The 26,973-nt window shown below is 52.5% G+C and overlaps 10 protein-coding genes across 10 annotated transcripts; 5 read left to right on the forward strand and 5 right to left on the reverse strand.

The window, feature by feature from the left end:
• Nucleotide 1: 1 nt before the first annotated feature.
• Nucleotides 2-883, forward strand: DACRYDRAFT_19437 (uncharacterized protein; the record flags this gene model as incomplete). Its single annotated transcript, XM_040771510.1, has 2 exons — nt 2-729; nt 769-883. A coding segment is annotated over exon 1 (150 nt), but the record flags the coding sequence as incomplete, so codon positions are not given.
• A 144-nt stretch (nt 884-1,027) lies between these two features.
• DACRYDRAFT_60748 (uncharacterized protein) lies at nt 1,028-1,924 on the forward strand (the record flags this gene model as incomplete). Its single annotated transcript, XM_040775646.1, has 4 exons — nt 1,028-1,066; nt 1,116-1,391; nt 1,438-1,659; nt 1,724-1,924. Coding segments are annotated over 4 exons (737 nt in total), but the record flags the coding sequence as incomplete, so codon positions are not given.
• A 129-nt stretch (nt 1,925-2,053) lies between these two features.
• On the reverse strand, nt 2,054-2,977 carry DACRYDRAFT_92277 (snare-like protein; the record flags this gene model as incomplete). The annotated part of the gene is made up of 4 exons (XM_040777056.1): nt 2,054-2,312; nt 2,370-2,686; nt 2,743-2,852; nt 2,906-2,977. The coding sequence occupies 4 exons, from the start codon at nt 2,975-2,977 to the stop codon at nt 2,158-2,160; spliced, it is 654 nt and encodes a 217-aa protein (XP_040633050.1). The 3' UTR covers nt 2,054-2,157.
• A 635-nt stretch (nt 2,978-3,612) lies between these two features.
• DACRYDRAFT_60755 (DUF962-domain-containing protein) lies at nt 3,613-5,470 on the forward strand. Its single transcript, XM_040775647.1, has 5 exons — nt 3,613-3,679; nt 3,730-3,791; nt 3,841-4,065; nt 4,113-4,287; nt 4,338-5,470. Exons 2-5 carry the CDS (start codon nt 3,747-3,749, stop codon nt 4,553-4,555), a joined length of 663 nt encoding a protein of 220 aa, XP_040633051.1. The 5' UTR covers nt 3,613-3,679; nt 3,730-3,746; the 3' UTR covers nt 4,556-5,470.
• A 168-nt stretch (nt 5,471-5,638) lies between these two features.
• On the forward strand, nt 5,639-7,358 carry DACRYDRAFT_19441 (class III ADH enzyme). The gene is made up of 9 exons (XM_040771511.1): nt 5,639-5,698; nt 5,747-5,874; nt 5,926-6,001; nt 6,061-6,099; nt 6,152-6,182; nt 6,233-6,286; nt 6,340-6,419; nt 6,478-6,625; nt 6,679-7,358. The coding sequence occupies exons 1-9, from the start codon at nt 5,678-5,680 to the stop codon at nt 7,245-7,247; spliced, it is 1,146 nt and encodes a 381-aa protein (XP_040633052.1). The 5' UTR covers nt 5,639-5,677; the 3' UTR covers nt 7,248-7,358.
• A 28-nt stretch (nt 7,359-7,386) lies between these two features.
• DACRYDRAFT_44461 (IF-2B-domain-containing protein) lies at nt 7,387-8,832 on the reverse strand (the record flags this gene model as incomplete). The annotated part of the gene is made up of 4 exons (XM_040774579.1): nt 7,387-7,574; nt 7,618-8,101; nt 8,154-8,333; nt 8,386-8,832. 4 exons carry the CDS (start codon nt 8,830-8,832, stop codon nt 7,387-7,389), a joined length of 1,299 nt encoding a protein of 432 aa, XP_040633053.1.
• Nucleotides 8,833-13,755: 4,923 nt separating this feature from the next.
• DACRYDRAFT_103108 (uncharacterized protein) lies at nt 13,756-15,798 on the reverse strand (the record flags this gene model as incomplete). The annotated part of the gene is made up of 1 exon (XM_040767714.1): nt 13,756-15,798. One exon carries the CDS (start codon nt 15,796-15,798, stop codon nt 13,756-13,758), a length of 2,043 nt encoding a protein of 680 aa, XP_040633054.1.
• Nucleotides 15,799-16,288: 490 nt separating this feature from the next.
• On the reverse strand, nt 16,289-18,938 carry DACRYDRAFT_19444 (uncharacterized protein). The gene is made up of 5 exons (XM_040771512.1): nt 17,482-18,938; nt 17,258-17,432; nt 17,088-17,195; nt 16,953-17,041; nt 16,289-16,901 (listed from the first exon to the last, which is right to left on the reverse strand). The coding sequence occupies exons 1-5, from the start codon at nt 18,903-18,905 to the stop codon at nt 16,514-16,516; spliced, it is 2,184 nt and encodes a 727-aa protein (XP_040633055.1). The 5' UTR covers nt 18,906-18,938; the 3' UTR covers nt 16,289-16,513.
• A 466-nt stretch (nt 18,939-19,404) lies between these two features.
• On the reverse strand, nt 19,405-20,149 carry DACRYDRAFT_19446 (uncharacterized protein). The gene has a single exon (XM_040771513.1). The coding sequence runs from the start codon at nt 19,867-19,869 to the stop codon at nt 19,654-19,656; it is 216 nt and encodes a 71-aa protein (XP_040633056.1). The 5' UTR covers nt 19,870-20,149; the 3' UTR covers nt 19,405-19,653.
• A 199-nt stretch (nt 20,150-20,348) lies between these two features.
• Nucleotides 20,349-20,921, forward strand: DACRYDRAFT_103110 (uncharacterized protein; the record flags this gene model as incomplete). Its single annotated transcript, XM_040767715.1, has 2 exons — nt 20,349-20,563; nt 20,714-20,921. 2 exons carry the CDS (start codon nt 20,349-20,351, stop codon nt 20,919-20,921), a joined length of 423 nt encoding a protein of 140 aa, XP_040633057.1.
• Nucleotides 20,922-26,973: the final 6,052 nt, after the last annotated feature.

Below are 26,973 nucleotides of genomic sequence, written 5' to 3' on the forward strand. Positions count from 1 at the left end.
AACGAGAGTTTCTTGTCGTCTAGACGTCGAAAGGCGGGGAGAGCGCAGATGGGAGTGGTCGTGAAAGGGGGAGAGAGTGAGGGAGGTGCCCGTCAAGGGAGGAGAGAGGGGGGGAGGTGGTGGTAGAGAAGCAAGAAGGGAGTGAGAGAGCGTCGAGCTCTTATATGCAAAGTAGGTTCGATCTGAGTCGGGTTGTGTGTGTGTGAGACAGTGACAACCGGGGTGAGATCGAATGAAGAGAAGCAAAGGTGTCCACCAGGGAACGCGTGTTCGTGTAATAAAGGCTTGTTTCTGGCTGGTACAAATCCCTGTGAGAAGATGCTAGGAAAGAGTTAGTGTTTTGCGAGAGATTATGCTGTTTGAAGGGTGTGATTAGTGAGTGAAATCGTCGTATGAGTGCACGTTCGATATATGCAAGTCGTAATGCTTTCCTGAGCAAAGGGAGTGAACGATGTGAAGAGGGAGAGAGAGAGATGCGCCAGGTGGGGGTAGAAGCCGCACGAAGATAAGAAAGAGAGAGAGAGGTGCCTAAAGAGGGTGGGGGGGCGGAAGGGGAGGTGAAGATGATATGACCGATGGATGGGACACCTCGGTACAGTGAGGCGAGCGGAGGCTGGACACACAGGTCTGCCCGGTTCATACACACCGTACTCTTCCCCCACTTTGGGATATAAAGAGGAGATGTATCCCATCGCACTGGGGAATGTGACGTGCACAGTCTGGAACAGGGTAAGCATACTACATCCAAGAGGGAAATGCACTCACCAGATGGGGAACATGAATCCACCCTTCCCTTGCTCACTCTCTCAGTCACAGTCTCGGCTCACTCCACAATCTCATTCACCGAGCAAGCAAAGAGGAATAAAAAGGTGATGCAATTCCCTCCAGATGGGTCAGTCCAAAACAAGCAATCACAGACCTCGATCCTCCCTCATCTCCTCACATTCACGTGCATCTGATCCCGCCTCCCTTTTTCACGCGCATCCAAAATGTTTTGTTCCTCTTTCTATACAGCACTAGTAATCGAGGATGGCATCGGTTGAAGAAGAATGGACAGGATTCAAAGGTACGCCTTCATTCACAATATCACAGCGTCATACCTACCCACACGCCAGAAGATGTCCCCGAAGGACCAGAACCAGCAGGGCCCAGCTCTCCCCGACTCTCCGAACCTGAAGACTCCCTCCTCCCAGGAACAGTCGGCCACCTCCCTTCCTTCCCCTCCGCCCCGCACGCCCTTTCCTCAGAAGCGCTCCAAGCGTTTAACCAAGCCCAAGAACGCGCCGGGGTAGTGTACATCTCCCGTATCCCCCCGGGGATGCAGCCTGCCAAGGTCCGCCATCTCCTGAGCGGGTATGGTGAGGTGGGAAGGGTCTACCTCCAGCAGGAAGGTAAGCCTTTACCTGCATTGATGTTGACGCTGCTAAGTGGGGACAGACCCGAAACGCGCGTATTTGAGACGAAAGTACACGTCGACCAAGAAGGCGCATTATACGGAAGGATGGGTCGAGTTCACCGACAAGAAGGTAGCGCGGGCTGTGGCGGAGCTGTTGAATGCCCAGCCTTTGGGGGGCAAGAAAAGCTCGAGGTGGAGGGATGATGTTTGGACTATGAAGTACTTGCCGAGGTTCAAGTGGGGGATGTTGACCGAGCAGATTGGTGCGTCCTACTCCCTGCCGGGTGACGGTCACGGTCACGGTGATTGCTGCTGACACGCGCGTAGTGCATGAGAGAGCAGTGCATAGAGATCGGTTAAGACAGGAACTGTCCCAGAGCAGGATGGAGCAACGGGAGTACCTTAAGCAGGTCGAGCTCGCCCGAGTGCTCGACAAGCGCGCGGAGCGTAAACGGAAGCGGGCCGAGCTGGGGGAAGAGACTAGCACTGTTCAGAGAGTGGAGAAGCCGAGGAGGGAGAGGGAGAAGAGGGAGAAAAGGAAGCCGGTTGTGCGAGAGAACGAGGGGGGCGAGCAGTTGAAGACTCTGCTGGGGAGTGTGTTCTAGCGTGCATAGAGTGCATGGAATGCATATATGCCTGTTGCAGGTTGAAGAATGCAGAACTGGTAAATGAGGTACATCGTATGCCATCCATCGCTGGTATCTACAGCATCCACACCGCGCCCACCCACCAACATCGCTCATCGCTCATGTATGCCACGCTCAGAAAAACCGCCACCAGATAAAGATGATCACGATGACCGTTATGGCCGCCACGGGTGCCCATTGGCGTATCATAGCGTCGATGTTGATTTGCCGGGCCGCTTTGCGGTATTTTTGGGATTCGTCTCTGAGGCTCGAGGAGAGATGGGACATCTCTGTGCCTCATCAGCACACGCGCACGTAAGAGACCCAACGAGGTAGAGGAGACGTACTGTCCAGACTGTCTCCTCTCCAAAGCAGCTCCTCCATATTTTTCGTCATGATCCTCGTCACGTCCTGCAGTTCCCCATTCAGTCTCTCCAAATTGTTCCCCCCACCCGCATTCCGCGTATCCTGGTACAGCCTCGCCGTCTTCTGCATGAACGTGTCGAACCCTACGAAAGCGTAGGGCTTGCGCACGCCGTCCACTTTCAAACCATAGGAGTGGGAGAACTCTTTGGCCAGTTCGTCGAGGTACGAAAAGGCGAGTTTGCGGGGGTAGGACTTCTCAGCGATCGTTAGGTAGATAACGTTGTCTGCGATGAGGTAGCTGTGCGCGCGTTAGCTGCTCATCTGAGGGGCAAAGCGGGTGGGATGGGAGCGTACTGCAGTGCATAAGGACCAGACTCGATCGAACATTGTGGTTCGGAATTGGGCGTTATACGTCGAAAGATAAGTTTAGCCTGTTGCTTATACTCCTGCAGCGTATGTTCTGTCTAACACCTTCATCAGCACACTCACACTCCAACGGCCAAGGCACATTACTCACCTGCTCATCGTCCACCGTCGCAGCTAGGGGGAGCGCATCCGACGCCCGGGCTATCGTAGTTGATCGTACCATAGAGCCACACCAAAGATTGATTGGCTGCGCAGGACGCTGAAGCTCCAGGGCAGGGGCTGACGAGGTGGCTCGCGTGGGCGCCACCGCACGTGGGCCGGGGTTGGTTCGGCTCCGGAGGATCTGGGGACGTCGGCGCCCGAAGATGCTGCCGGGCGCAAGTAAAGCACAGGCCGGTGGCTGGCCGAAGCCGCCGTCCCAGCGGAAAGCAAGCAGGTTGTGTTGTTATTCTGGATGGAGCCAATAACGGCGTGTGTTGTAAGGTCGTATTTGTACATCTAGCGACCCGCAGATCAGCGGATTCATCCACCGTAAGCTTGGGAAGGTCGCACGTTCTCACGCGTTCATGATCAGGGTCTTCGTAATAACCGGACAGACAAGGTGGACGCCGGTGTTGATGCCCCACAAATAATCACGGAGGACGGATGTTGAGAAAAGGGTGAAATAACGTTATTCTGCCAGCTATTTTAGCAGGGTTTTCTCGAGGAACAGCGGTTTAGACTCTTTGGGCATTACTTACATAACGTTGCGATTGTCCAGTGGGAGAACGCCACATCTCTTGCAGCCTGCGCGTGATCAAGACAAAGCGGTAATCATAGTACCCTGAACGTTCGGCACTTTTGCTCCGCACCATGACTCTTTGATCTTCTGGTGGATAGACGTATATAACAAGCTAATCACTAACCAGCAATAAGGCTCTTGTGTGTACGCTCTCCTCTTTCCTTCAACTCTACGTCCTCTTGACAGTATGGCAGCACCAGCTACACCAGCCATGTGCGGACCCGGGCCCAGCAACGTCCTCTCCATCCGAGATCAGGTACTTTGACCGTCCAGCCTCCAACTGCCAGCAATTGACACTCTCCCAGTTAGTCTTCTACGGTGCGTACCACGCACACCCCGTCAACGTCGGCATCCACCGGATCTTCGTCCCTCTTATCGTCTGGTCATCCGGCGTCATCTTCACGACGAATTTCGCCCCATCCCTCACGTACAAGATCAATGATTACCTCCAATTCGATGCTACGATCTTCCTGATGTTATACTGGGGCCCTTGCCTCATATACTACTACTTTATGGAACCCATCGCTGCTGTGAGCATCGCATCCGATGATGACGGGCATGCGCTAATTCCTGCCAGTTGCTCATAACACCACAATGGGTTCTGATATACCTTACCGCATGCGCATTCTCTCACTACCCACACGCGCTTGCCATCGCCACTGCGATTAACCTCGCGAGCTGGACAGCGCAGTTTATCGGGCACGGGGCGTTCGAGGGCCGCTCACCCGCGCTTGTTGACAATCTCATCGGAGGTGCGCAGCGTCTGCCTGCCTATGATCGATGATGCTAAACTCCTGAGCAGCGGTCGTTCTGGCGCCTTTCTTTGTCCATGTCGAGAACCTCTTTGCCCTCGGATATGGGAAAGGATTGCACGAGTCTGTCAAAGCTGGGATCAAGGTGAAACAGGCGGAGTTTGCTGCCCACTACCACCACGATCACTCTCATGGCCACTCTCATGGTCACTCTCACGGCCACACTCAACGGAGAGCAAAGCGCAACGGCGAAAAGACAAAGTCATAGATGGTTGAAACAAATATTGTATATGAGATTCTGCATTTTTTTAGTGTACAATGGGATCCAGCAGACGTGTTGATGGACATTCGCTGTTTTCCTCGATCAGATCACTTTCCCCTGTTTGGACCGGTATTTGTCATCCTGCGCCCTGAAAGCGATCCTCCGGATAATATTACAAAGCATTACCGCCCTCCTCATTCATGTAAGCAGCGATCGTCCTCGTCTTACGGCGATTGAACCATTACAACGGGTTACCGCCGGGTACACCTGGTAGCCGTGGCGCAACCTCTCTCGCCTCTTTATTTTGTCGTCGCTTCTTGTGCTCTAACTGTCGTGCGGCAAATAATGACCGATGTAGGGCATATCGGTGGTGTATCGGCGTCGCGGGTGCTGAGGGCGTCGAAGGCGGTGGTGGGCTCTTAGACGTCGTCTTCTTCTCCTTCTTATCTTTATCCTCCGCTTTATCCTTATCCTTCCCTTCCTTCCCCTTCTTCTCTTTCTCCTCCTTCTCCTTCTTCTTGCGCTGCTTCTCCTCCCACTCCTCCGTCACCTTCTTCACAAGCTCGTCATCCACCGGCTGCTTCGGGCTCGTAGGAGCAGGCGAAGCACCCGCATCTGGGAGCTTGGTAGCGAATCCCGTGTCGGTCAGATGTCGTTCACACGTATAGACAAAGTCGACATTGCCCATCGTGGATAGCACCACCGTCGTCGGGCGCAGGCAGACGGTGCATGGCCGTGGAGTAGTGACGGCCTGGATTCGTGAGCACCGGGGCCGACGTCATTAGCGCTCCATTCCTGGGAAGAATAACATTACAACGCTCACGCGCTGGTAATACACGTTCTGGAAGTTCATTGTCTATCCTGACTGTTGATTCCCAAGCAATTTTAGAAAGAAGGCAAGGGTATTGTATAATCAAAGATGGCGGAAAGGGACAGACGTGCATACGCTGGCGAACAGGGAGTGAACCGAGGGTTCGGTGATCAAGGAATTTCAGTTCCGGATCAGCACCGCCACCTCCACGCCCAGGGATTATCCTCGGTTTATATAAGGGCCGACGCCCATTACATGAAGCCAGCAGAGGGTACATTGGCAGCTCACGACTTTGCTCTTATCCATTTCATATAATCATGTCTGATACGACCGGAAAGGTGATGGCTTGCTCATGCATGTCAACTATGTCTTAATACATCGTTTAGACTATCACTTGCCTCGCTGCCGTCGCTTGGGAACCTGGCAAGCCCGTCACGCTCGAGACTGTCGAAGTAGCTCCACCGAAAGCTCACGAAGTCCGCATTCACATCCTCCACACCGGTATCTGCCACACGTGAGTGCATATATGCGGGGAGTTTGTCCGGTCATCTCAGCGGTCGTCTAGCGATGCGTACACCTTGAGCGGGCAGGATTCCGAGGGTAAATTCCCCTGCATCCTGGGTCATGAAGGTGGAGGTATCGTAAGTTTTGTTGCCTCTCAACCCTGGTATGATTATGTTAATTGCCTTCTGCTGCACAGGTCGAATCCGTTGGCGAGGGTGTCACCGATGTGAAGCCTGTGAGTTGTAGAGCTGGACGACGCAGCTTCAGTTTGCTCAGCGGTTCTATAGGGCGACCATGTTATCCCCCTCTACACTGCAGGTACTGGACAGGACGTTTGCCGATACTACCATTCTGACAGCACGTTACAGAGTGCCGAGAGTGCGTGTACTGCAAGAGCGGAAAGAGCAACTTATGCATCAAAGGTAAGTCCAGCAGTCAGCAGGTTGACACGCATATACTAATCTCCGTTATTCAGTCCGAGCTACGCAAGGCCAGGGCGTCATGCCCGATGGCACACCGCGTTTCAAGTGCAAGGGCCAGGATGTTTACCACTTCGTGCGTCCCTGTCCTCTGCAATCAGAGCGTGGGCATCTAATGCTCGTGATTACGATAGATGGGTACCTCCACCTTCTCTCAATACACCGTTGTGGCGGACGTCTCTGTCGTGGCAGTCAACCCCCAAGCTCCGCTAGACAAAGTATGTCTTCTGGGCTGTGGTATCACCACGGCATGGGGTGCTGTCACCAAGCTTCCGGGCGTTGGTAAGTCCGCGGAGTTAATGACCCCCTCATGCGGTCTGATATTGCGTCAACAGAGGGGAGCACAGTTGGCGTGTTCGGGTGTGGTTGTATTGGGCTCGGTGTTCTGAATGGCGCCCGCTTTAAGAAGGCATCCCGGATCATTGCCATTGACACCAATCCGAAGAAGAAGGAGTGGGCTGAGAAGTTCGGTGCGACCGAGTTCGTCAACCCCACGGACTTGCCGGAAGGGAAGAGGATCCAGGATCACCTGGTCGAGATCACAGATGGTGGTCTCGACTTCACGTTCGATTGCACCGGAAACGTCAATGTCATGCGCGCTGCTCTCGAGGCATCCCACCGTGGTTGGGGTGTCAGCACCGTCATCGGTGTTGCTGCCGCCGGCAAGGAGATCTCCACTCGCCCCTTCCAGCTCGTCACTGGCCGCACATGGCGTGGCACCGCTTTCGGCGGTATCAAGGGTCGCACCGAGCTTCCGGGCCTGGTGGAAGACTACCTGGCAGGCAAGATGAAGGTTGATGAGTACGTCACTCATCGTCGTGAGCTTAGGGATCTGGCTGCGGGTTTCGATGACATGCATGACGGCGAGTGTATCCGCTGCGTTGTTGACATGACGAAGGTGTAGACATGTGATGTGAGCATGCATCTGTCGTACCGATATTCGGGTTGATGTTGAGGAAAACAAGAATCATTTCCCACTTGTGAAATTAAATAGCAAATGGAATAACAGTCTGACGAGCGCAATGCATAAAAGACCGGGACAGCTAGAGACCCTGAGACGCTGTGACTCCCTGGCGGAACAAGACGGTGGGCACCGAACTGGGGGGAATGAGACCAACTTCGGTTACGACCGCAGTGATATAGGAGGCCGGCGTCAAGTCGTATAAGAGATTTATATGCTCCAAAGAGACCGTCGGGGCAGGTGCCAATGGCGAGGTAGTCGGCGCTATCGCTCTGATCAGTGACAGGCCGTAACTCTCAGAGGGAAGACATACCCAATTCATTGTGGGTTACACCGTCTCCCCAGACCTTCTCGCTGAACTTGTAGGTCTCGCAGCATACAAGAACCGGGATATTCCTCCCGCGTGCCATCATAGCAACACTCGCTGTGCCCGCTCTCGAGTATAAACCTCCGTTGGCGAGGAGTGAATGAGCGCCAAAGAGACAAAGCGATACAGTAGGCAGAACTGGCGACAACGAACCCAGGAGTACATAGGACACAGACAGACCAGGGGGCAAGGCAGCCACGAGCGCTTTTCCCTCGAAGAGAGGATCACAGTCGACAACCACGACACTGAATACGATCTTCGCCTCGTGCGCTGCCCTGAGCACCTTTTCGACAGATGATGACCTCGCATAGGTGAGTATAACATCACCATCGTGAATCTTCTCCATTGCATGATCCTCGATCACACGATCCGCAACAGTGATCCGGTCTCGTATATACGTGTCTATGCGTTCGCATAGGTGGTCCTTTGCCTGTAAGTGACGCGTAAGCCTCTTTCTATAAGAAGCAATTGGGCACGCCTACATCTTGTTCCGGAAGATCAATGGAAAGTACAGAGACTTCGTATTTCAACCACCTGATGGCATTTCCCATGCTAGCACTCATAGGTCGTGCAGTAACTAGATGCGAGATTTGGGGAGAGAGGTATGTCATGAGGTGTCGGGATAAGGTAGTTCCGGAAGGAGTGGAATAGGAGTTGATCACCTAACGAGGAATACTCTGTCAGAGAACGGCATGTATCAAGTGGTCAGCTCACAGTCTTCAGGGCAGTAAGAGTTGCAATACAGCGCGCATTCCCTCCAGTGATCTTGAAAGAGCTGAACTGCAGCGCGAGACGGAGCACGGAAGGATGGATTTCGGCTTTCGAGGTGCCAGGAACCGAAGCAGCAGCCAGAATGTCAGCCTTAGGGAGGCGTAGATGAGGAAACAGACGCGAATGAGTCGGGGCGGATGGTGGAGGGATGGCCTCCTTGGCCCTCTTTTCTGTAGGAACGCTTGATGCATCTGGAACGCTGGTGCCCCGACCAGCGCTATGTTGCCCCTGAGGAGTCCGAGGAGCGTTCTGGTCTGCAGTTTGGCCGCCTTGTTGTCCGCTCTTCTTTGCTTGTTGGCCATCCTTAGTGCTCCCTCCCCCATCAGGTTGTGATGCTGCCTTTGCAGCGCGCTGCTTCTCTTGCTGTTGCCGCCGCTCTGCCTTCGTCATCTCCTTTTGCGCCCTCCTCTTTGGCGGCTCGCCTCCCGGGGGTCCGTTTGGCTTTGAATTTCCCGCCTTAACTTCAACACTCTTCTTGTTCGGTTTCTGCGGTACATTACTCTTCGCTTGCGTAGGAGATTTCGGTGGTTTATCAGCCATTGTTAGTGGTGGACAAGTCGAAAGGACGATGCGTGTTAGTCCCTGACTCGAATTCATCATTCCCAAATTAGTGAGTTTTGATAAATAGATTCCGAAAGAAGCACATGAACGGAAGTATTTACCTACTCATCTTTCCGAACTGAACGTCAGGCCCTATCCAAACGCCCTCATTAACGTCTACGACCGACATCAACTCAGCCTCTTCCGTGTTGCTTTCTTACGAGACTGGCTATCTATATTTTCTGCCACTAATTTGACTATCGTGATATGGTATGTTTATGTACATGCGCACTGTCTGAGGGCTGACAAAACCCACTAGGGTGTTCCCGCTCTCTTCAGATGGCTGTCAAAAAAGTATCCTAAGATCAGTAAGTGTTACCCTCTAATTCTACGATATTGCACTATTAATGCTTTGACAGTCGGTCCTGTTATTGAAGAAGAGCCTTTGCCTTTGGCAAATGCAGATGGCGAGCAAGTAGAACTCCCAGTCGACATCACAACGCCCAACCCCAATGGGGTTGAGCTCGACTGCTTGTACTTGGATATGAATGGCATTGTTCACCCTTGTACCCACCCCGAGGGAAAGGTACGCCCATCGTATGCTTGTCTCAGAGATCACATCCTGAATAGCCCAATAGCCGGCCCCTGAGACTGAAGAAGAAATGATGGTCGAGATCTTCAGGTACACAGAACGCGTCGTAAATATGGTCCGGCCGCGACGCCTCCTATTCATGGCAATTGACGGTGTAGCCCCTCGTGCCAAAATGAACCAGCAGCGTTCCCGGCGATTCCGTGCTGCGCAGGAGGCCAGAGAGAAAGAAGAAGAGAGAGAGGAAGCACTGCGCTGGTTTGAAGGTATGCCAAATTTGTTGCGCACTTTTATCGACCCTTCCTGACCCTCCACTAGCCGTGGGCCACGAGGTCAGTGAAGAGACCAAGAACAAAAAGTCATGGGATTCGAATGCTATAACTCCCGGGACACCATTTATGGAACTCCTCGCTACATCGCTGAGGTACTGGGTCGTGTCCAAGATTAATTCTGATCCCGGATGGAAGAACCTCGAGGTCATCATCTCCGATGCAAGTGTCCCTGGTGAAGGAGAACATAAAATTATGGATTTCATTCGACGCCAGCGAGTGAACCCAGATCATGACCCAAACACACAGCATGTTATTTATGGATTGGTGAGTCATTTCTACTCTCGCATGCGGAAGAGAAGGTTGACAGTGTGCAGGATGCTGATTTGATTATGCTGTCATTGGCAACTCACGAGCCGCACTTCCGCGTACTACGGGAGGATGTGTTTGCCGACGACGCCAAGAAGAAGGGGTGCCGTATTTGCGGCCAGGAGGGCCATTTTGCAGCACAATGTACTGGCGCTAAGAAAATCAGAGCAGACGAACATGATGTGAAGTCCAGCCCGCCGGAGAAAAAGCCTTTCATTTTCCTGAATGTGGAAGTGCTAAGGGAATATCTCGAGGTCGAACTTAACATCCCCTACACCCCATTCCCCTTCGATCTTGAGCGAGCTATCGATGATTGGATTTTCCTAATCTTCTTTGTTGGAAATGACTTCTTGCCCCACATGCCCTCCCTTGACATTCGAGAGGGTGCCATTGACACCTTGCTCCGTATATGGAAGAAGGAGCTGCCACGTATGGGTGGTTATATGACCGATAATGGTCAGGTCAAGTTGGACAGAATCCAGATTGTTCTTGAGGGCTTAGCTCAGAGTGAGAATGACATCTTCCGGAGGCGGAAAGAGGGTGAGCTGAGATGATATCAATCTGTGAACATAACGATGACCTTGCTTTGATTATGTAGCCGAAGAACGCCAAGACCAGAATGCTAAGCGCAGACGTTTAGAGCAGTCTGGAGATCGGCCGCCTACCAATGGCATGCAGTATGGCGGACAAGAATACGTCCCGGTTCCCAATACAACGTCTACGTCTTCTGGCCCCCCACCTATTCATCCATCATTGCCCGCGCGGCCCAATTTTTCCATTGTTCCTGCGACTCCCATGACTCCTGTGGCAGCTCATCCCCCTCAGCCCCCCCAGCCTCCACAACCGCCATATCTTGCCCAGTCTCCCCACCCTGCGCAGCTTGCGCAACCTGCTCAGCCCTCTGCTCCGTCTCAGCCAGAGCAACCGACCCAATCAGCCGTATCAACGCCTGTTGGTGGTACCAATCATGACATCGTCCATAATCGACACCTGATTCGGACTGCGAATCTGAGTGCTGCTGAGAGGCTCAAGGCTGAAATGGCCACCTTGCGTCCTCTAGGCAGGAATGCCCCCAAGCAGCCGCCTAAACCAACCACAACGGACAGTGTTCCGAAGACTGCCAAAGAGACCAATGGTGCCCCCATCTCAGCCCACGAGTCCATAGCGGCCACTGAGAAGAGTGAACTGAGGGTGCCTGTCCTTTCAGAGGTAGGCAGTGCACCTGTGCAAGACTCCTCAGCTGAGATCAACATGCATGCGGAGATGGAGAGCATCATAAATCCAGTCATGAATGGTCATCTTCCAGTTGAGGCTCTGGGTCCCGAGCGGGACGATCGGCGTGCGGAGGTGCTTAGTCATGTAATCCCTCCATCTGGGATCACCGACCAGGCCAGGGAGCCTCTCGTTCATTCCACTATGGCGGACGGGCCTTTCATCCCTACCACCGACGTGCCTGACGACCTAGCAGCGGACGTCGGGATGGCGGAGGTGACCGTTGGTCGGGAGAGTGACACAAATGTGACTCCTGGTACGAAGCGCAAGGCAGATGAGATGGAGGGCGACGAGTCTTTGGGAGCCGAGAGTGCGTCAGAGGCTGACGAGGACGCTGCCAATGAACCCCAGCCTCATAAACTGACGAAGAACGAAGATGGGACAGTCCAACAGGAGGACCGGGTCAGGTAAATGACACTTCGCAACTTTCAATTTCCTTCTCTGACAGATACAAGGCTTTGGGAGCCCGGATATAGGGAACGTTATTACCGTTCTAAGTTCGGTGTCGAGCTTAGTGACAGCGACTTCGTCAACTCGTATGTCCCCTCTTCTATAGCTACTTTGGCATGACTGACTTCTTGCTGCAGCATTACAAAGTCGTATATTGAAGGCGTTGCTTGGGTTTTGCACTACTATTACCAAGGCGTACGTCTTGATTTGTGCTGTTGACTTCTTACTGAATATCCCATTAGACCCCATCTTGGCAATGGTATTATCCGTATCATTTTGCGCCTTTTGCTCAGGACTTTGAAGACGTCGGGAAGATGGACATTAAGTTTGACCTTGGCGCTCCCTTCAAGCCCTATGAACAGCTCATGGGTGTTTTTCCTGCTTCGAGGCGAGTCCCATTGTGGTTATTTTCATATGAAATGTCTCATCATGAAATAGTCGCGTTCACATACCATCCGCTTTCCACGAGCTTATGACTGAGGACACATCCCCGATTATTGATTTTTATCCGGAAACGTTTGAGATTGACATGAATGGGAAGAAGATGGCCTGGCAAGGCGTTGCCCTCTTGCCCTTCATCGAACAGAAGCGGCTGCTGGATGCGATGGCTACAAAATATTCTAATTTGACAGAAGATGAGATCAGGCGCAATAAATGGGGTAACAATGTGCTGTTCATCTCAGATCAACATCCATTATTCGAATCTCTGTCAGTGCTTTATGGCAAGCGCCGCGCGAATGCTGTGAGTTGCTGTGTCGATTTCTTTACTAGCGATGCTGACACCCGAAACAGCCAACCCCGATAAACACCAAGCAGAGCTTTGGTATGGGGGGATCCGTCATGGCGGATCCCGATTGTGTTCCAGGTTCAACATACTTCTCTCCTTTGACTAGTCAGGGTCTACCCGACATCGAAGACGATCACTCGCTGTCGGTGTTATATTTCTATCCCAAGCAGCTTACACCGCACAGATCTATACTACTTCGAGGCGTTCGAATGCCTCCACGGGTCTTGGATAACTCTGACATCGAGTACGTGAGATCTGGTGGTGGCCGTGGTCGGGGCCGAGGTGGTGGTTATATGCGGGACAACAACCCGAATGCATTCCGCGGTAGAGGAAATGGTTACGGGAGCTCCAATGGCGGCACATATGGAGCCTCTGGCTACTCTGAAGGTGCACGCGACGAGTTCGGCCGAGATCTACGGCCAGGGCAACAAACACGCCCTCCAAGATTCGACAACCAGCAAAGCGGAAGGCGTGCTAGTGGTCCACCACCCCCAACCCGCGACCCCTATGGCGGTGGTTATGGAGGATATGCGCAAGGAGGTCAGCCGGGTCCTCCTCCCTATGGTGGATATGGTGGCTCTTATGATGCACGTGGACAACCGCCTCCAGGGGCCAGGCCACCGAGTGGTGCCGCCTATGGTAATGGCGCAAGTGGATACGGTGGCTATGGCGGATACGGTGGTTATGGGGGTGCATATGGAGGTGGATATAACGGCCCTCCTCAGAACTCGTACGGTGGATATGGAGAACGAAATGAGTCAAGCTCGTATGGAGGACGATCATCCGGACACGATTCTTATGGGGGTCCCCCTGCACGGGGAGGCAGCGGCACGCGTGCCAGTGGCCTCACACGGAACCGTGGGGCTAGAGGCCGCGGTGCACGGTACTGATTGTATCATTATGGTAAACGATAGGAGAGCTTCGTATTGCCGTGTTGTCCCTTATATAGTACCTTTACCGAACCCATTCCCATGTATGTCTTTTCTTGACCGTCTCTCTCTGGCTCGACGTCTTGAGATTTGCACGGTGTTCATTTTCTACACCCCGCCCAAAACAATAACATCAAAAATGCCTACTTCGGGCAGCAAAATGACGACATTAGCTTGTCGCGAGATGACCTCGCACTCAGCGTCGTGTATCAAACTCCTCGCAGTTACTGAGTTCTTGGCTCCGGATATCGTGAGAGTACTTCCACGGATCGGAATGGGTGGGCCAAAATTCGACTTTCGAGCACCCGACATGTTGTTGATGTGAACAATGAGGTCCTTTGCATTTCTGTTGAGGGTGATTTCCACTTGTTCTGGCAAATCTGTGGAGATGACATCTGTGGCGTGCAGATCGCCGATGATATCGCAGAACATGTCACGGATAACCGTCAATCCAAGGTCGTGGTACGCCCGTCCGACTGTCCAAGGAACGTATGCGATCTGGCCTTGTCCATACTTTCCTATGAAATATCCAGGCTCGTCTACCTGCTTATTCCCATATGCCTTTTCAGGGGGTGCAAACGGTGCTTGTTCGAGCATCTTGAGATAGGAGGTAGTATTCGACTTCCAATCGCAGAAGTAATAAGCTCCGTAAAGGGGAACAACTGGGGCAGGATAAACTTGAAGGTCGCCCTGTGCTTGCACAGGACACACATAGGATGACCAAATCTGTTCTCGCTTGTTAATGATTCTCCTGCACGCCACTGCTGGGGAGCATTTTAACTGGAAACCATCTTGTGCCATACCACTGGCTCCAGTCAGGATGACATTATGGCCGTTATCGACCAACTCGTCTAAAACCGTGACGGTGTCTTCAGAAAGCTTTCCGAGATCGGGAAGAATGATGACTTCGTATCGTCCAATGCCTCCGTTTTGAGCCATGCTGGGTATGAACTCTTGCGCGATAACATCGAATAGAATGTGGCGTTGTTGCAGACCAGAGTAGAGCCCACGAAACTCTTTCTGTGACTGAGAGTATTGATCTGCTGTCTGTTGGAGACGATCCGGCCGCACCAGTCCGATCTTAGCGCAAGGATCCATGCCAGTGTACACTTCGTCCTTCCACTTCTTGTGAAAGCGCGTCACTTGCCCGGCAAGCTCGTAGCAGGGATAGGGAATTTGTTCCGGTGCTCCCATAATATACGTCGAAGGGTTGCCACCGCGTGAGATAGTCTGTACGAGATATTGCGCGAATTGATGCGGCTCTTCTCCTGCCATACGATACGGCATGTCAAGAAAGGTAACACTGTTGACGAGGACTGGTACGTCTGGGCGGTACGAGCGAAAGGCTGAGACCCACTCGCTGGTCGCATGGTGCCACAGTTCGCGTCCAAGTGCGTTATTTGCTTCGTGGAACATAATATCTGCCGCTGTGCCGAGGATGAGGCCTGCGTTAGCCGCACGCTCAGAGATGAACGCCCGAATCCGACCGGTCAGATCGTCAATCACGCCTTTAGAGAACTTGAGCCATGTTTCGTAACTCGATGACTGGGGACCGTCGGGTAGGTCTTTGATACCCGTCTTGAGTGGGAACTCTCGTACGCACGTCGGGCAATGGCAAACACCGTGGTACACTTTGTTGTAGTCTGTCTCGTTAAAGCTCATCCAGTTGAAGAAGACTCCATCGACCGGATATCGAGTGGTGACCTCGGCAAGGATTTCGAACACCTTTTCTTGATACCAGGGTCCACATGGGCAGACTGAGACGAGATCGCCGGTGTGTGTCTGCAGTTCACCAGTAGGGGAGCGGAAGCACCAGTCCGGGTGTTCGGTAGCAACAGATGGTTGCACTTTGGAAAAGTCCATACGGCAAAGCAAGCGTATGCCGCGCTTGTGCGCAGCTATGATCGCGTCGCCGACCAAGTCTCCACTTGTGCGCTTCGTCAGGAGCGGGTTGCGCAACTGGAAAGGGAGGTCGGTCGGATAGTACGCCAGGATGCCTCCCGTGCCGATGAGCCACGCCTGTGCACCATGCGCCTCGATAAAATCCAGTGCTTTCTCGACGTCCATATCAGCGTTGATCTCCCGTAGGTTGGTTTGGAACATTCCGAATGGCTTGCGCCACCATTGTGCAGCAGGCAGCGGAGATGCCATGTTGATGCGTGTTCCCAGTAACCACGCGGAGAGGCAGACTACCCCGGATTCAAGATGGTGTTACCCCACATAGTTCTTGAGAGAGGTGCATATATGTATTCCAGCATGAAGAGTTAACCTTCACGGTCGTCCCTACCGGTATCCGTTAGTTGGCTGGCCGTGTGACACCGGCACTCAGATCGGCCCGAAGGAGGCTCTCGGAGCCTCGGAGCGAATGGAGGTGGAGGGTCAGGCTTTCATCGTTCCGACCAAACTAATATCCAGCGCCTGGGGTGGTCGACCTGCGAGCATTGAAGTAACACAGATGTCCAGAGAAGAAGATGATTGATGTCAAGTTGCAATTGAATTGGCTGGGAAGACAAACGCAGTTCCAAGCTTAGTGGCGATGCACCCGGTTGAGGAATAATATGAACTACTTTTTCTTCTTGATTCTTGCAAGCTACGGTATCTCATGAATTTGGGCTTATCGTCGATACAATAAAAAGGAGTCGTTTGTATTGCTAGAGAGAATGGAAAGAGACAGAGCAAAAATGAAGACCAAGAGCAGAAATAAAGCAGAACATGAAAGACCAACACTGGGGAGAACGGTATCTGGTGCAGAAGGTGAGTGGAGAGAACCAGGATGTGAAAGAAAATTGGCTGTCGGAACCTCGGTATCGAACGGGGAGTGGATGTGAATCTAGTGGTGTTAGTTGTGGTGATTGTGGAAAGACGGTTAGACGAGCGAGTGACCATGATAGCGGATAGCGGTGAAGTACAAGCTCCAGAGCTTCTCTCCTCTCCTCTCGGGTGCTCGGTGCGTTCTCTCCTGCTCGCGCCTCCTGGTCCTCCTCAGCTCCCGCCTCTGGCGATATCGGTCCAGTAACCCTCTGGCGGCCTCTTCATAGCGGAATGCCTCGCCAGGCTTGTAGCTGTACCGCCCGCGGCCCATGTACGCCCGTTCTGAATAGTCCGTGTCGTCGTCGTCTGAGGAATCGCTCCCGTATTCATACTCGTCTTCGTCGTCTTCTTCAGAATGAGCGCGCTCGATATCTCCCGTGCGCCGCTCACGCCCTTTGTACAATATCGCTTCTATCCCACGCCGCATGAAGAATTCCAAGTTCCTAGAGTGGAATAGCGTTAGCACGAGACTATATACCCCATGAATCGCGTACCAAGTCTCGACGATCTCAACCAGCAAATGAGACCGCCTAGGACGCCTCAACGCTCTCCCCATCTCTCCCGACCACGCATATGCCAAATCCTGTGCCCAATCAGTGCATGCCAGAATCCCCTAACCCATGGCTCACCGTAACGAACCTATCCCAGTCATCCCTGTTCACATCATGGCTCTTGAGCACGCCCGGTCGTGGAGGGAGCTGCATCAGCAGCTGGTCAATATCCTCCAGGACCATGAACTTTGGAAACGTCTCGAATGTGAGGGAACTGTCCATCGGGCGGGAGAAGGACGGCGGCACACCATTTGTGTACTGATACCCGCCCCCCGGCGCTGCGGGCGGGGCGCCGTATCCTCCTCCTGGTTGGCCGGGAGCGCCGTACGCCCCCGGGGCAGCAGCGTACCCAGGAGCGTACCCGCCCGCGCCGTACCCTCCAGCAGCGCCAGCGCCGTACGGCTGGCCGAACGCGCCATACCCCTGCCCATACCCAGCACCATATGCCCCGTACCCAGCAGCAGGAGGATACCCACCCCTGCCATCTCTTTCTCTCTCCCTCTCTCTTTCCCGCTCCCGGCGGTCCTCGCGCAAATCCTCCCTCTCCCGCTCACGCATCTCCTCCCGATCATAAGCGCTCCCCATCTTCCTATGCCTGCTCTCGTAAGGCCCCGCTCCCGGCACACCAGGTCCACCAGGCATGGGCGCCGGCATCCCCCCCGCGCCAGGGAGAGGAGGGGGCCCATACCGGTCATCCACCGTGCTCCGCCTACTGTGGCCGGAGAGGTAAGGATCTACGCCGGGGACACCAGGAATAGGTGGGGCCATCCCCGGTCCACCTGCTGGTCCTCCCATAGGGGGGATGGGCACTCCCCCACCTGCAGCGGCCCCAGCAGCGATATCCTGCATGCTGGGCCTTCTCCCCAGCCTGCCACTACGCAGTCCTGCAGAGCCCAATGAAGCAGGCCCCAACCCAGGTCCAGCCGGCCCAGGTCCCACCCCAGCCATCTCCATTTCCCTCTCTATCTCCTCCCTATCCGCGGCCCTCGACCTAGTGCGTTCGATGATATCCTCCGGATCTCCAATCCTGCTGTGCGCGCGGAGTCGTTCGCGTTCGTATTCTTCCCTGTCGAGCTCTGCTCTTTCCCTACGAAGGTTCCGCTCGTCCCCGCTCAGCCTGCGAGCGCGCGTATAGTCCGCCATCGGGTCGACTGATAAGTTCCCCATGGCGTTCGCTAGGCCTCCAACAGGGTCGCCCATGGGGGGGATGGGCATGCCGCCTCCCATAGGTCCCGTACCAACACCAGGCATCACAGGCGGGGGAGCGCTAACCAAGCTCCCACGGCGGGAACGAGTGCCTGCGCCGAGCCCCGGGTTGAGGCCAGCACCAGGGGGAGGTGGGGGAGGGCCAGCAGTGGGACCCACGTAGTCGGACATATGCCTGCGTTCTTCCCGTTCCCTCTCGCGCTCTTCACGCTCTCTCTCCCTCTCTCGCTCGCCCCTATCGCGCCTTCCAAACAAGTTGCCAAACATGCCCCTACCCTCCCTGCCTTCCCTGTCCATCTCTCTCTCCCGCTCACGGTCATATATTCCCATACTTGCACCTGGCGGATACCCCGGTCCCTCGTTTTCCCTGGTGATCCTCCTATTCACACGTTCGTACTCCTTCAACTGCCTGTTGTACTCCTTCACCGCGCGTTCCTGGTCTTTCTTGGGTATAGTACCCATGACTGGGAAAGCGGGAAATGGGGGCATCTGAGCGTTCATCATCCTGGGATCGGCAGAGTAAGTCGGGTAATTCGGATACGTTGGTGATACTGCCCCTCCCCCACCCTGAGCGAGCCCAGCAAGATGCGGCGGGAGATACTGTATGCCCTTTTTCATTTCGCCAGTCTGGGGATCGCGGTATGTGACCGTACGGGGGATAAGCGCCTGGTAGTTGACGCCGTTCTGCATGACTTGTTGGCCATATGCGAGCGGGGGCTGTCCATAGTAGGCTTGTTGTGCAGCTGGGTAGGGATATGCGCCTGCTTGAGGTAGCTGTTGTTGTGGATATCCGGCTGGGTAGCCAGGGTACGGTTGCTGAGGGAAAGGGACGCCCTGCGGGTAAGCGGCGCCGTACGACATTGGTGAATGATGGTATGGGGGTAGTCGACGTCGCTGTTGTTGTTGGTGAAATGTATTGTGGTATGGATGGTGGTATGGATGGTGGTGGTAAGAGAGAGAGGGCGCCGAAGGGATATTGTGTGAGGAAGTGATGGGATGGACGACGGCTGGCAACCACGAGGCCATGCTGTGTATATGCTTCTATGCGCAGTAAGAGTCACCGTCGTCGTCGGTGGACGTCGTTTTCTACTTATACCCTTCACGACGTACAACACCTACGACGCCAGACACAATCTATATCAGTTCACATTCCATATCTTGTCGCTCCTCTCCATGTTCTGCTTGCTGTCGCCTTCTTACTTACCATCGCAGGATGGATGACGCCGACCATGCAGAGTCCTCGTTGTACACTCGCCGTGGAGCAGCGAATTCCCTTTACTCCTGCTAGTCACTTTCCTTTCCTGCATCGACATCATGGCAGGATACGACGTGTGCATTCACTGCTGCTGGATTGGCATCATACCAAGCAATTGATCTACTCGGGAATGGACAGTTGATTCACTGCTGCTTTACTCATTCCTCGGACGCGTCTCGTCTCTCACTGCATCAATAACCTTCCACCGCGGTATATCCCCTCCCACCTAGACGCATATAGCTTCCTACAATATCTGGATTGCGGTCGTGCAACGAGCATATCAGACTGCGACAGAAACGGTATCTGGTCAGCCCTCTTGGGCTGTCTCGGACGAAGAGGAACCGCGTGTACCACGCTTAGGACGGCACTGACCGCTCTGCGGGCACTGCAGTCGTACATCCGGTCATAACACCCACGGTGATCTTCACTCAGCCTTATCCAGCTGTCCGACACGTCTCATGGTCAACAGGTACGGCACTCCCTCCTACTGCACCCGCTCCTTTTCGTCAGTCAACCTCGTCAACACCATCCTTAACCCACGTATACTAGGAAGGTATATGCTCAAGCGGGTCGCATCCCCCATCCTGCACAGCTGCCGTGTCATACAACCGTCTCTCTCCTTGCTCCTTGCCCCTCGGTCCTCACGCCTACCAGTCAGTCCGTCCATTAGGAGCCTCCCTACTCACCTCGTGCCGCTCCCAGCCGGCGGAAGGTATATGCGCGCGAATCGCTGCGGAGTAGAACGATGTTGCCCTCTGGGAGATTGGTAACGATGACGGAGCGGCATGATCCATGAACGGATGAATAATGTTGTCCACCGTTAGACCGCTGGTGGTGTTGCCAATACCACTTTCCTTCTAGTGGACATCATCCGTTTCATGCCTCGACTGCGTTCTACTCTCATCTACAAGGAGGAACAGCATGCTTCCAGCTACAGAACTGCAGGATACCAAGCGCTTCGGCGTACCTTCCTCTGTTTCGCGGCTCGAACCTCCCAAATCCACCTGCGAGCAAAAAAACGTCAATTCACTCGACCATACAAAGCTTACATTCTTGCCCTGCTTCTGGTATTTTCTGTCAACGACGGTCACGAGTGCGCAAGGCGTTTCCTGGCCGCAGCTCTCGGCCGGCTGTCAAGCAACCCTTGATGATGAGAAGCCCGAGTCATCATTCAACGCTCTTGGCATCATTCATGTATAAATCTGCTCGCGACACTCCTTCTACCCCACTAACCGGCAACCAGTAATCCGAACCCGCCCACTCAACTCCCCATCACAATGCGCCTGATCAACGTCCTCCTACTGCTCGCCCTCGCCGGTTCCGCCCCAGTCCTTGCGCAAATCCACTGCGAAGCCTGCTGCATCTGCGATCCTATCTGCCGTAACCCCTGCGAGTCCGAGGCACCGAATTGCTGTGGTCCTGAAGGCGCACCGGGAGTGAGCGAGCTCTAATCGGTTATACTTGTCGAGGTGAGGTTGGATGTCTCCGGTGATTTATGGAGTGCTGACTGGATTACGGACGGAGCACAAGAGTCTGAGAGGTCGGTTCCTAGCTCTGGCTACAGGAGAGAGGAGCGCGGTGAAAGGGGAAGTGCGCGGAATTCCGATACTGTCGAATGACAATGCACACCGGATACGAAGGCCATTCTCATCTCACCGAGTAGTGTCATCAACCGGTTTTTGGTACATTAGTCCCGAGGGGACGCAAGATGCCGACGCCACGATGCCTCCGCGAGAAGTAACACACAATCAATATTAGTCGGGCGCATCTATACATTTCGTCCTCGGACACGACTTTTTTTTTCTGGCATCGCGGAATCATCGTTTGGCAGTCATTCCAGATTGGAGGAATCAGAACTCTAGCGTTTCTGAACGAATTTGTAGACTCCACGGCGACTGCTCGACCACAAAGTACCTGGGGCACAAGCCATCAGAGATATAGAGTATCCTGCTCTGGATGGTCGAATATCAGTCAAACCCTCGCCCCAGCTGCTGCTCATCCGAGTTTCACACCAATCATGCAGTTCTCTAATTTAGCTCGCTCTCATCTGGTGCCTCGGGGAGCTAATCTGCTCCTCTTCCAGGTTTGGTTGCCTGCGAGATTGATTATGTGTATGACCTTGAAACCGAGGTGTGCACAAATCCAGGTCTACCCGGCAATCCGAGTCCTCCTTGCCGGTGCTGAAGGCAGTGTCCGTCCTATTCAAGAAGAGACTGGTGCCGCCTGCTGCTGAGGGGAGATACTCAGTGGAACGCCGATCAGACTTGCAGCGAACGTGCACATGTGAAGATATCTCAAGGATGATTCAAGTTTGGCACGGAAATCAAACACATGCCCTGGGAAGTACAACGCAGTTGGTTGTTGGGAATGTGTAGACCCCCACGATGTACTCCCGGTCACGAGTGCTGTGATATTTCCGGCATCTGTCGTTGTCACATGAAAAAGAAGAGCTTTCTTGCTCGGCATATCATTACGTGGACGAAAGCGGTGCCTTACTTCTATAATCCCCATGTATTTACCAGAATACAGCCGAATCGGGAGATGTCATGTACACGTCAACATTCCCACCCTTGAAAAAAGCAGAGCATCAGCCCCAAGATGTTGGGAACCAGGAACGGCATCACTGGCCGGATTTCGCACATGCTCGTGGGTTTGCGCCTTGATGGGAAAGTGGGTGTGAAGCGACCATGTCGTGTCAAAAGTTCGACCGAGGCATTCTCTTTCACAAGACAGTCAGCCGGTGGACCACGACAAAAACGAAGTTCTTGCAAATTGCCTTCCTCGCCTTCGTTGGTTTCGTTGGTTTCGCTGGCACCGCGCTCGCCGTGCCGTTCTGCGACCTCATTATTTGCAACGAGCAGAACCAGTGCTGCTCGCCCTGCGTTGATCCTAACTGTCTCAAAGGCGAGTGATCGTCGATACGAGGATAGTATTCCCTGCTGACGGCGACGTCTACAGAACTCAGCATGTGAAGCAAAGCCTTGAACAGTGGCAAACAAATCGAAGCTTGCGATAGCGTAAAATAAGTCCGGTTAGAGATGTTGTATCACGAGCAGTGTAGCAGAATTCTTGAGGCCCATCCCGTGTGAAGAAATGTCAGGGTACGCCAAATTCGGACTGATTCAGACCAACATTCGTGCACCGAATGCCCAGCAAACCCTGATTCGGATGAGAAGTATGTGTTGAAGCAGGGAGGGGTTGACTAGATCACCGATTCACCATTCATGGCCCGTTCAGCACTGATTTGGTAATGTACAGTTCCTCAGCCACAGTTCTGCTTCCCTTTTGCTTCCTTTTTTGGATAGACATATATACCCAGCCAAAGGGGCCTTATGCCCCTTAGCGCTGATCTCTCAGGAATTCCACTTTGTCAAATCATGCATTCAGAGGTGTGAATTGAACTGAAGTCATTGGTCTCTACCTCTGTATCCCCAGAACCAACTGTTCACTGAGATTGACTTATACTGTCTTGGGTGTTATCCCATTTGACTGTTGTTCATCTGCATCTACTTGAGGCTCATCTGAACCACTCCAAACTGTGCCCCTTCATGGCTTGTCTCTTATTTGGGTTACTGGTTGAATTGTCATCTTGCTTTGACAGCATGCCCTGACAAGAAAGCTTGTTGCAAGCACTGTCCACTCAGAGGTAGTCAATCACATTGGATCATTGTCTTGACTCCAAGACAGTTGGAAACCTAAATTTGGTGTGCATGCATCCTGATGGCATGTGTGTAAAAAAAATTGAAAAAAAGAGAACAAGCACATACTCTCCAAATACAGTTAACAGATACACATCATGTGAGATCAATGTTCTTGTAACCATCAGACTCTCAGCGAGCCTTTTCCAGGAACAATGATTTATGCAATGGAGTGGGGTCTGCCATGAGGCTTATCATGTCTGGTTCCATTAGAAAAATCATCTTGGGAAACAATGGAATTGGCATGCACATACATGTATGGTTCAACCAAACCAACACTTGTCATTGACATCACCCAACACCAACATTGATGAAGTTTCCTCACATGGTCATGATTGCCATTGTCGGCACATTTGCAGCAGGCATTGCTGTGCCTGCCTGTCTTCCCATTATCTGTAACCAGGACAAATGCTGTGATCCTTGTGTTGACCCTGGGTGTGTCACTGGTACGTGCTTGTTGCCCAGTGATAATATCATGCTGACAAAGTGTGGAGGGCTCTAACCTTTGAATGCCCAGGGCAGGAGCATAGATCAGCTATCTTTCTCAAGTTGAGAGACATGGGATCAATGCATTGGCTCTTGCTGTATACTTGTTCTGATGTTGTTGTCAAGGAGGGTCAAATGTTCTTCAGGGAGTCTGGAGTCCTCATCAAGTATGCCCTAGCATAACAGAGCTCAGTTGATGATCAGCATATATACCTCAGCCTTGGGCACATCTGCATATCTGCACACCAAGTCTCCTGGTTTGGCTGTACAAGCAAACCATGGTCAACATCAAGGGACTGCTACTCAAGGCATTTGGCATTGACAATGATGACCTACACAGCCATCATCATCATCAACAGACTTCATGAAGACTGACTTGCTTACTCACCATATTCATCCCCTTATTGTCTGTATTGTCTCATGTCAAGCACATCTCTGGTCATCCAGTTGTCAGGACCCAAGAACAGCTTTGTCTTCCATTTAGTATGAAGTGGGAAGGAGGTTGCAGGTAATGTATAAGTAGCAGACAGTCCATATGTGTTGAAATCTTCAGACATCTATAGCCATCTTCAGCAAGCCCAACAACAACATGAGCTTCCTTGCCCTCCTCATCATTGTCACTGCCAGCTTGTCCACATATGCATCCCCCTTGGAAGCATGCAAATGTGAGATCACATGTGTCTGTACCCCCAATGGCATTTGCTATAACCCTTGCCTGCCAGGCAACCCTCTGTGCAATCTCTGAGTGAGTTGCTTCACTGTATATTGACCACCATCACTGACTGCTGTGGTTCAAGGTGTGTTGATACCCTGAGCAACACTGCCATTTGAGTCAGGATTTGGTGTTGGACATATACACAGTGGGAAGGGTCTCCTTGTAGCAGAATTGTACAGATGTAGTGTTTGAGAATGAGAATTGATGAGATTGGTTATTCCTGAACCCAGCTGTGTACAGCAACAGCCATAGGCTCTGTGCTGATATGAGCACTGGTGGAAGATGACATCAAATATAGACTGGTGGGATTCAACATGTGACTTGAGCATACCATCCTTGCTTGCACATGCCATGGTTCTGAGGCACTGTGAATACTTGAGGATTGATTTGCAGGAAGAGATACTTGCAAGCCACAATCACATGACTGTGAGGATCCATGTTGCTGGTTATGATAACCACATGTACTCATTAGCAGTGGTGGCCACCAAGCTCAGAGTGGATCTGCGTACCATCAAAGTGATGAGAACCACACCTTGTACACACTCCTCCTTGGTGAGGAGCCAATGATTTTCCATCATTGCCAAAAAAAACCAGTGTTTATGACACTGGTCATGGTAAGGACTGCACATCTGATCACTCAGGAACTCTTATCTATTTGTGCATTGCCTCATAGACAGCATCTATACAAAACCCAGTTGGCATCAAGGGCCAATTACTTCTTCCTTGAATGAAAGATGACTTGCCAAGGCAAAAAAAGACCCATTCAATAGCATTGTGTACATATACATACATCCACAGTTGTGCAGGGATATGCCCAGGTGTGGGCATGCCCTGATCAGGGTCATAACACTCATCAGGGCCTGCCACCTGACACGGCATTTGTCAGGCCTGAGTAGGCCCTGCATTGAGTATGTAACTAGTGTAATGCATGTAATGATACATAAGGTTCTGTCAGACTGCCAGCCTCAGGGCAATGTAGGCCATGCTTTGCAAAGCTGAGTGTCAGGGCCCAGCAGCCAGGATGGCAGGGCATCTAGTGTCAGGTGGTGTCAGCACTCCCTTGACAGATCCCACCTGACACAACCAGGTCAGCTTCTGCCTTTCTGGGTGACAGCAGTAAGATGATGCCAGTGTGACCTCTCTGGGTCCATATTGGGTGAACCCCGGCATTCCTAGCCATCCTTGGTGACCCTGATGGGCAAATGCCCTTGCCTGTGTCAGGTGAACCCAGCAGGCCATTTGTTGTCAGGCTTGCCAAGGGTGGGCCATCATCCTTCATAAAGATGACACATAAGCATTTTGAGGGCATATATTAAATAATTGCATTATGGTCCCAGGCTGGGCACCATCATTCATTGCTCTGTCAGGTAGGTACCACACTCCTAGAATACAGAATGTCCCCATCATCCTTGTATCATACATTGACCACAGATACATGGATTCTCACCATACTGCTTCCTGCATTCCCTCACTGTCCTCTTCCATCTGCCACTGGGGACCTGTTTTCTTTCCCCAGCTGACACAACATCTTACCTGCTGTACTGCTTCCTGCCTTGGTGCGGTTGCACATTGCTTGGGTCTCTTCTGGAAACAGCCACCTATTGGTTGTGTCAGTATGGCACTACAGTGATTCCAAGGGCAATGCATCTCACATATTCCAGACCTCCATCAGATGACTCAGGTGTGGGGCAAACATGTTGCACTGCAAGACCTTGATAATAGTATTGTAAAACTTGTGGTAGGAGAAGTTACCTTGACCATGAGAATTGAATTGTTCATCTGAAGAGAGAGCGAGGTGTGCCTACAATCCTGTCAGTGTCCCATAAATTCCACCTGACACAGTGATCATACCTGCATTGCCACATATGCAATTGCCGGGATTGTGATACTTTTTATCTTGTGTCAGCTGGCATTACCTGGCTTGCTGGTTCTCCTCGAGGTCTGACCCATATATGTGGCAGCAGAAGGGGATATGAATATCCCCTGTGCCATCTGTGTCAAGTGTCAGGTGGCCACCATGCTCTCAGTATTGCCTACATGCACATGTAAGATGAATTCATTTTCCAGCAAATGATGAGCAAGCCTCTCTTGGTCACCCTTTGTGAAGGCACTAGGTCTAGCAAGGTCGCCACACACTAATCCCAAACAATAGATGAAATGCTGGGGGGTCTACTGTGGTTGAAAGCAGCTCTAACCAGCAGTACTAGTTGATATCCATGTCACCAGGGCCAGCTGGATTATTGGGGGGGTCCAAGGGGGTCACTGGGGGGTCCCAGGGGGTGTTATAAGTTGGTTATAGATAGCTGAAAAGTGTAGCAAGAGTTGTGGAGTCAAGGCAGGTTTCTGAGAGCAGGGTGTTCAGGTGTGTGTAGAAGGGGGTTCAAGATGATGAGATGACTTAGAAACTGCTTGTAGACTAAGGAGTTTCCTCAGAGATCAAATCTGAGGGATACAGCATCACTATACTACTGTTTATATACCTTGTAGGTGTTCACCAGAAGCCCAGGAGTCCAGGTAAATTCTGGAGACTCCTACAAGTGTCAGATTGTTAGGGCAACACAGTCTGACTAAGTCTGCTCACCTAAGAGTGCCAACGAGTCTAAG

The sequence above is a fragment of the Dacryopinax primogenitus genome (genome assembly GCF_000292625.1).
Source record: "Dacryopinax primogenitus strain DJM-731 SS1 chromosome Unknown DACRYscaffold_1, whole genome shotgun sequence".
In the NCBI taxonomy this organism is placed as follows: Eukaryota; Fungi; Basidiomycota; class Dacrymycetes; order Dacrymycetales; family Dacrymycetaceae; genus Dacryopinax; species Dacryopinax primogenitus.

What these genes read in the sequence shown, in the direction of transcription:
- DACRYDRAFT_19444 (XM_040771512.1), bottom strand. Translation starts at nt 18,905, where the DNA reads ATGCAGAACGGCGTCAACTACCAGGCGCTTATCCCCCGTACGGTCACA. An exon ending in GAAAGAGATGGCAGGGGTGG is followed by an intron (nt 17,433 to 17,481) that starts GTATCCTCCTGC and finishes GGGTATGGGCAG; the next exon opens with GGGTATGGCGCGTTCGGCCA. An exon ending in ACTGGGATAGGTTCGTTACG is followed by an intron (nt 17,042 to 17,087) that starts GTGAGCCATGGG and finishes GATTGGGCACAG; the next exon opens with GATTTGGCATATGCGTGGTC.
- DACRYDRAFT_19446 (XM_040771513.1), bottom strand. Translation starts at nt 19,869, where the DNA reads ATGTACGACTGCAGTGCCCGCAGAGCGGTCAGTGCCGTCCTAAGCGTG.
- DACRYDRAFT_19441 (XM_040771511.1), top strand. Translation starts at nt 5,678, where the DNA reads ATGTCTGATACGACCGGAAAG. An exon ending in TGTCTGATACGACCGGAAAG is followed by an intron (nt 5,699 to 5,746) that starts GTGATGGCTTGC and finishes TACATCGTTTAG; the next exon opens with ACTATCACTTGCCTCGCTGC. An exon ending in GTGTCACCGATGTGAAGCCT is followed by an intron (nt 6,100 to 6,151) that starts GTGAGTTGTAGA and finishes GCGGTTCTATAG; the next exon opens with GGCGACCATGTTATCCCCCT.
- DACRYDRAFT_60755 (XM_040775647.1), top strand. Translation starts at nt 3,747, where the DNA reads ATGTGCGGACCCGGGCCCAGCAACGTCCTCTCCATCCGAGATCAG. An exon ending in TTATGGAACCCATCGCTGCT is followed by an intron (nt 4,066 to 4,112) that starts GTGAGCATCGCA and finishes AATTCCTGCCAG; the next exon opens with TTGCTCATAACACCACAATG. An exon ending in TGTTGACAATCTCATCGGAG is followed by an intron (nt 4,288 to 4,337) that starts GTGCGCAGCGTC and finishes ACTCCTGAGCAG; the next exon opens with CGGTCGTTCTGGCGCCTTTC.